General features: G+C 42.9%; 1 protein-coding gene across 1 annotated transcript; it reads right to left on the reverse strand.

Moving 5' to 3' along the window:
• Positions 1 to 3,631: 3,631 nt before the first annotated feature.
• LOC121974803 (silicon efflux transporter LSI2-like) lies at positions 3,632 to 7,453 on the reverse strand. Its single transcript, XM_042526037.1, has 3 exons — positions 5,890 to 7,453; positions 5,611 to 5,800; positions 3,632 to 4,140 (listed from the first exon to the last, which is right to left on the reverse strand). Exons 1-3 carry the CDS (start codon positions 7,093 to 7,095, stop codon positions 3,872 to 3,874), a joined length of 1,665 nt encoding a protein of 554 aa, XP_042381971.1. The 5' UTR covers positions 7,096 to 7,453; the 3' UTR covers positions 3,632 to 3,871.
• Between the last annotated feature and the right edge of the window lie 292 nt (positions 7,454 to 7,745).

The raw sequence follows: 7,745 nt of genomic DNA on the forward strand, positions 1-7,745 counted from the left end.
TAACTTATTGCATACCCAGTGATTGACTTTATGGTCCATCCTATTACAGGTGACGCTTGTCGATATCAAAGTATACAACTACTTATGTAGGGAACTGCAGTGACTTCAGATCTAAGGACTATTCATACTAATAGTCACATGAGAATATTTATGACACTCATATAATGATCTATGAAACATTCTCATAGCGGGTTATTCAATATATATTTTTTAATATGTACTCATGTGTCAACCTGATATCTCATATCCATGACTTGTGAGATTAAGTCATCTGTTGACCTACATGCTAGTCTCAATGCATTAATATTGTTCTTGTATATTAATGCTTGACTAGAAATAGTTAAGAGTAGTATTCTATATATCCACAACATCCCACTATCAATTCAACCAAGTGATATGTTGTAGACTAGAACCTACTACCGTAGGACATTATTATACTTACTTATTTAGCGTTGAACTGAAGTAAATATAATAACCAACTTTGTCTTTTATTAATAAGTGAAATATGATACAAAAAGTACTCTTGTCAATCATCTCATAATTGGTACTAGGGTTAATACTAACAAATATGTCAGGTAATGGAAGATATACAGTCATCCTCCGAAGAAGCTTACATTACATGTATATGAACCGTCTTTTATAACCTCCACAATAATAAGACAGCTGAGAATGTCTGATATTCGGTAATGAAAGATGTATAGCCACCCTCATAAGAAGGTTCTGTTACATGTATATGAAAGAGTATCAGAATATTCCCTGATGGGTAGTCATTATTCTTTGGCAGGTTATTGCGATTCCTTGACAATTCTATCCCCTAAAGGCAATCCAACTGGCCCTGTGTTCGACCAGCTGTATGATGGGAGACTTGTGCATGAGAATGGGGAACCAAACCCCAAAGGTCTAACCGGCTCCATGGCCGATCGATTGTATACTGAGTGCATTGGCGTTGAGAAATGGGGAGCTACGCCCTGTAAGTCTGACCAACTCTTGGGTCGATCGGCTATATACTGAGAGTTGTATTGTAAAAGTAGGGAGCTGAGTCTCGTATGCCCCACCGATGCTAGGGCCGACTGGATTTATTCTGTGTATCTTGGCACTGTGAAATAGAGTGCTAAGTCTCTAAAGTTTGACCAAGATCTAGAGCTGACCGACTTCATACTGAATGCCTTAGCGCCGAGGAGTGGAGAGCTGAGCCCCGGTGAGAGTGACTCTTTTAACTACATCTACTCTGACTCTGACTACCACCTTATCTTGACTTTGACTGTCGTGTCATTTTGACCATCTATTCCACATTACCTTTAGGTTTGCTTATAACATATCGTATTAAACCAATTTCTTTATCTTCTTGGTTTTCTCTTCAATTTTATCGTTTCGTCTACCCACAAGATAATCGCTATTGTACTCGGCGTCAAGAATTTAAAGATCTTTTATGTACAATAAATTCACATCTATTGTGTTAGTGGTTTTGAATGGACTTACCTTTGCCATATTGACTTAACATTTTTATAAAACTACCACGTTTTAAATTTTGATCAAAAACCTTCAATTCTGAAGTCCTGTTTTTCTTGATTTAATATTTTATGAAAAGAGCTTTCAAGTGAATTTTAAAGTAACATAAGAAAATATTTTATATATAATAAGCTGATATAATGGGTTTTACATTGACTATAAAATACATCTGTGATTAAGTTTAAACAAATGTAAATTTATAACTTTAAGTTTTACCATGTTTTTCAATTTTTTATTTAACAATAATCAATTTGCTAATATGGCCCTTAACATGATAATGCATACAACCAAGTAGTGAGTGGCTCTTCTAGTGGCAATCAAAAGTGAAGTGAGGTGTGCATCATTTCGTTAAAGGCCATTACACGCCCCACGGAAGCTTCGGGAGTTTGACGGTGAATAGTCAACCTTCGATATGGACGCAGCGGCGTATTTTATGCGTCGACGGATAGATTGACGTTTAGGAATTAAGTGGTACGTAGTAGGTACGTGCATGCATCGCTCCAAATGTCCGAATATGCGCCTTTCCCTCTCCTAGTGCGGTGCGGCATCCTTCGTGTCCCCTTTTCTTCTTCATATAAGAAATAACAATGCATTCTCGAGCTTTCAGAAATCAGAATCCAATACCCTTTAATTTCCAAAGTCCAATTCTAATTTCTAATTTATTGTTTAATTATATACATTATATTCGTCCACGTGGCCCAATTTCCCTTAAAGAAATATATCAGTGGGCAGTGCATGCTGCCAAACACCAACCAGTTCCATTGATAGTCACCTACCGTATAAACCATAATTATTATCAACTCATAATTTGTTTGGATTTGGATTATAAAGGTAATTAAGGTATTTAAAAAAGATTATGAAGACAGCTAGCAGGGAAGCATTTGTCGTCCACTTTGCGGTGGCAATTAAGTCCAAGTTTCACACCGCTTTGATTTGGATGATCTACGTTCATGAAGATGATCCATGTCCTATAAATACCACTCATGAGTGTCTGTGCTTCTTCACCACACCAACTTGTGGGACGCACCACTAGTTAAGGCCGATACGGTAGGCAAGTGAAATGGCTGATAGAACTCGCGTTAAGCTTTGGGCGATTGCCCTCGTTGCCCTTGTGAGCTTCGAGCTCGCCTTGGCAGCTAGACCCCTCGCTGGAGCTAGGGCAGGAGGCGGCGGTGGAGGTGGAGGAGGAGGGGGAGGCGGCGGAGCGGGGATGGCTCTGGCCATGGGTCCGGCCGCGGTTATGGATCTGGATACGGTGAGGGCGCGGGAGGAGGAAGTACCGGAGGGTCTGGGAAGGGTGGCGGTGGCGGCGGTGGCGGCGGTGGGGGAGAAGGGGGAGGTGTAGGCTCCGGCTCCGGGTCTGGCTACGGATCGGGATACGGTGAGGGCGTTGGGGCTGGTAATGGCGCCGGAGGATATGGCAGAGGCGGCGGAGGCGGAGGCGGAGGAGGAGAAGGAGGTGGTGATGGGTCGGGACACGGGTCCGGGCAGGGGTATGGATCCGGATATGGCTCCGGCGCCGGCGGTGCTCATGGCGGTGGGTACGGCCGTGGAGGAGGCGGCGGAGGCGGTGGCGGAGTGGGATCCGGCTCTGGCTCCGGCTCCGGCTCCGGTTCCGGCTACGGAAGCGGCGGAGGAAATGACCACAATTAGATTACGAACTAATAGTTCTCTTATTATAAAACGGCACGTATCAATATCATAGCATGCATGACGGGGCAGATCTTGACAGTGTACGAAATAATGAATAAATGAAAGTGTTTTTTCCCCTCCTTATAATAAATATATAAGGGTACTTAATTATGCATCTCTAATCTCTTTTATCCTTTAGAATGAATTATATATATATTTTTAGTTTTGATTATAAAGTGTGTTTCTACTGTAGGTTGAATGGGAATAATTTTCTGGGATAACGATACATGTTTTTTTTTAATTTTTATCATATGAATTTAGATTATGAATCTTTAATAAAATTTCTCTAGATCATTTGTCATTCAAGTAAACAAGTAATGTTTATTTATACGAAAATCTAGTTGAAACCTACATCGTCCTCTCACATCATAGAACAAGTAAGAACAAAATAAAAATCAATCGTATCAAACACCCATCACTGGAACAGAAGTTAAACAGAAAAAAACTCCATCGTTCATCTCCTTTATTGAGTTCAGTGTACAGCAAAATATCCCATCGTTCATCTCCTTTATCCAATTCGACGTACCAAAGAAATAATCGGTATGATGCTTAGTTATTCATCATTGCAGCTTGCTAGGACAGAAAGATATCTAATTTCCTGGATTATGACATCGACGGAGAATTAAGAATCTAATTACTTTCTACATGATCTAGGTACGAGTCTACACGCTTAGTAGTTCTTCATCAGCAGTAACCCAATCCCTGTGACGACGAGCGTTGAAGGAACACCAAATCGCAGATGACTGAAGAAGGAGAGATTGTAAGCAAAGTACTGAACTCGGCGAGCCTGCTCACAGACTATGAGATTGGCTGCAGATCCAAGCAGGGAGAGGTTTCCGGCCACTGTACTGACCCATGCAAGCATGAGCCATGCTCGCATCTCTTCTGCAGGAGAAATGAGTGAAGCAGATGCAGCAATTCTTCCACCGAGCAGGAGAACTGCATGATTGTAAACGAGAATGGACGTTTACTTCTGACATTGAAGTTTTCTGTTCTTTCTTTTGTTTTTTTTTTTTCAAAATGGAAAATTGATGGATGATAAATAATTCTTTTATTGTAAAGAATGGTACATATATATAAGATTAAACTGTTTTATGGACCAGAACTAAGTAAATCACAGGATGCAAACAAAGAATGGAGATGCTAAAAAAGATTATATGTTTAAAGAAACAGAACAGAATCAATAATTATGACAGAGATCCATGAGGTTGTGGGGGCAATGGATGGTCCCTTCCTCCCAGAGGTTGTAGGTTCACAATTATTGTCACTTTCGCAGAGGATGGGCAGAATTCATTTAAGACTGCAAGGAATTGATAGAATTTCTAGTTTAACTCAGGCAATTTGGCGTGTAAATCAATACATCAGTGGCTACAGATTATAGTGCGTCCAGTGCAATCTTTGTTAGACTATCATCACATTGTTCTGAGATATCGTATATGACTGCATATTTGGATACAGACACTGCTATATCCTCTACTGTTACTGAATTTTATCTTCTTTTGAAATGTCAAAGAAACCCCTTAGATAACTAGAAGCTGATGTTTTAGAGTTAATCCTAGTGAAGTAAATGTTTAATGAACTATGCTATTAAGACTGAGGTTTAAAGTCTATAGTCTTGAGCTCAGTCTCTAGCCAACATGAGATAATACCTGTGCCATGCCAATGAGGAGAGTGGAACTAGGAGGAAGGATAAGGAGAAGAAGAGACTTATAGCTTACCTTGATCTATGATTTTGAATGACAGGAAAAGGATATTAGGATAAGTTCAATGGTTCAGAGGATCTATAGCTTATTAACTTGCTAAGTTTTGAAGTGGGTTTCATCGCAGAGCTCCTCATTCGTTGAGGTTTGTAGCGGAGAAGCAGATCACCATTAGCGAGTATGAGTCAACATCAAGTAGAAGCGGGCAACAGAGTGCTTGAGATATGTATGGTGAACAAACTCATGGTAACTATAAAAACATAAGAGTAAGACTAATAACAGGACTGGGGTCGAACGAATTCACTGATAGTTTAATCTGTTAGGTGGGCATCAGAATTCTGAAGTTTTAATTATGGTGGACGAGGGCCACTCTAATGAACAACAGCACGTACAGGTAGGTCAAATTCTTAGTGCTTCATGAATCATTTTAGTGTGAATTGCATCAACCTATGATCAAATGTCCATAGAGCAAGAAAAACTAAAGAGATGTTTCAACACAGTTCTCTTGTGGAATGACCAATCATGGGGAAGCTTGTTTGAATTAGTTAAACATAAAGGCCCACTTTTCTTTAAATTGTTTACAATCCAATCTAATTTCATGCTGAAACAATCTAATTTCTAAAGCATGCGAGAAACTGTACGATCCAAACATTGAACAGATAGTCTGAAAATGCTCATTTCATCTTGGGAGTAAAGAAGAATGAAATACCTGTAGGGACATTGGAAGCAAGGTTTGAAAGCACAAGAATCACGAGGGCAAGAAGTGCAATTCCACTAGCTCTATCAATGCGAGAATATGGTTCGACAAACTCCCACAGAGCACTCGGTATACCCGTTTTGTTGAATCCGTCCATGGTGATGAACATCCCACAGAAGAATATCAACAAGGAGTATGAAACCTGTTTGAGATTATTATAAATGGTCAGAGAAATTATGATTCCAATTTGAAGGAGTAAGAACTTTTAAAGAGTGTTGTTATGCATGTTACCTTGTCCAAGCAAGGGCATGCATCCTTAAAATCTAGCACCACCAGAGCAAGAGCAGCAGCGATGGCACTCCATGACATGTTTAGCCCCATCAGAAGAGCGAGGAGCATCCCCAGAGTTACAAGATAAACGCATGCCTTCCACAGCATGATCCTCCATCTCTCCATGAGGTTTTCCTTGGAGTCGAAAGACAGCACAGAAGGCTCTCCTCTGGAGCCGCGGCTTTGGTTGCTGAAAGTCCTGGAAACCCTCCTCGACGACACGCCGTCCTCTTTCTGGGAGGTCCCGGCGACCTCCGCCGTCTCCTTCATCGCGCTCGAGGCCCGGAACGACTCAATTCCCGAGCTGGATGGATTCTGAACATCGATGTCGACGCTGTTGGCCCGACTACGAAAACTGCCGATGTAGCCAAAATCCCCGGACGAGGACTGGATGCGCGATAGGGCGTCGAGAGTAGATCCAAATTCTTGGGAATGCAAAGAGGGGAGGTGCGACATGGTGGCCGGGGAGAAGCGGTGCAGGGTCATGTCGTCCTCCGCCACTACTTCGCTGACGGTGGAGACCACTTCCTCGTCCTTCTCCACCGAGAGGAGTTTCCAGAAGTAGCAGAGGAGGATGGCGGCGTTGAGGAGGCCTCCGACGAGGACGGCGGGGAAGAGCCCGGCCAGGAACTTGCCGAAGGGGATGCCGCTCTGCACGGCGATGACGAGGTTCTGGGGGTTGCCTATCGGGGTCGCCGCGGATCCAATGTTGGAGCTGGTGGCGAGGGCGAGGAGGAAGGGCTGGGGCGGGAGGTTGTTCTGGCGGGCGAGCTTGAGGATGAACTCGGTAAGCACGACGCAGCTGGTGTCGTTGGTGAAGAGGGAGCTGGATACGGCGGAGACGAGGCAGATGCGGAGGAGCAGGTCCTTGCTGCCGTGGCTCTTCCAGGCGAGCAGCTTGCCGAGGTGCTTGAACATGTCGGCCTTCTCCAGGAAGATACTGACGACCATGGTGCCGAAGAGGAGGCCGATTATGGGGAGGTCGATGGCATCGTAGGCTTCCTCCGGCGGGATGACGCGGAAAACTACCATGAGCAAGGCGCCGAGCATGGAGCCGGCTGTCCGACCGATGGGAAGGAAGGGCACCGCCGGAAACACAGCCAAAATCCAGAATATCCCAAACGCAATCGAGCCTAGAACAACCTTCGCAAGCGCCGCCATCGCCATCTTCGCACACCTCTCTCTCTCTCTCTCTCTTTCTCAAATGGGAAAAAAAAAACAGATTTTGAAGGATTGAAAGCACAGACTGAACACACCACTGCTCGATGATCAAATGCTACAACATCCTCGCTCATGCAGAAAGATAGATACTGTGATTCCAAGGAACAGGACAGGATGGCTCTGCTTCTTGCTGGGTGATGCAATGCAGAAAGAGTTGAATCGCACAGAATTCTTTTGAAATGACCTCTCCCTACACAAGTTGCAGTACCTCCCCGTTTCTATAGGGGTTTATTGATCGCGTTCCTCGTTCCTTGGCTCTTCATGTCCACACAAACAAGAAAGCTTTCAGACCAATAAAAAGACGAAGATCTATTTATTGTTTCCTTTTGTATATATACATTTATTAAAACACTGCCAAACTTGTAACAGTGATGCCACAATTATTGGGCGGTAATTTTCCTAGAGAACAACTTCTTAACGGAAAACGAAATAATATTTATGTATGAGCTCCATTATTTACATCGGCTATGGCGCCGTCTGTGAGAATTTCTTCATCTAGTCTGAAATGTGAAGATAAATGACATTAAAAAATTTTCTATTATTATCATAGTCATGAAAGATCTTAACGAACATATTTTCTACCCTCATTCCACATG

This window comes from Zingiber officinale, chromosome 4B (assembly GCF_018446385.1).
Source record: "Zingiber officinale cultivar Zhangliang chromosome 4B, Zo_v1.1, whole genome shotgun sequence".
In the NCBI taxonomy this organism is placed as follows: Eukaryota; Viridiplantae; Streptophyta; class Magnoliopsida; order Zingiberales; family Zingiberaceae; genus Zingiber; species Zingiber officinale.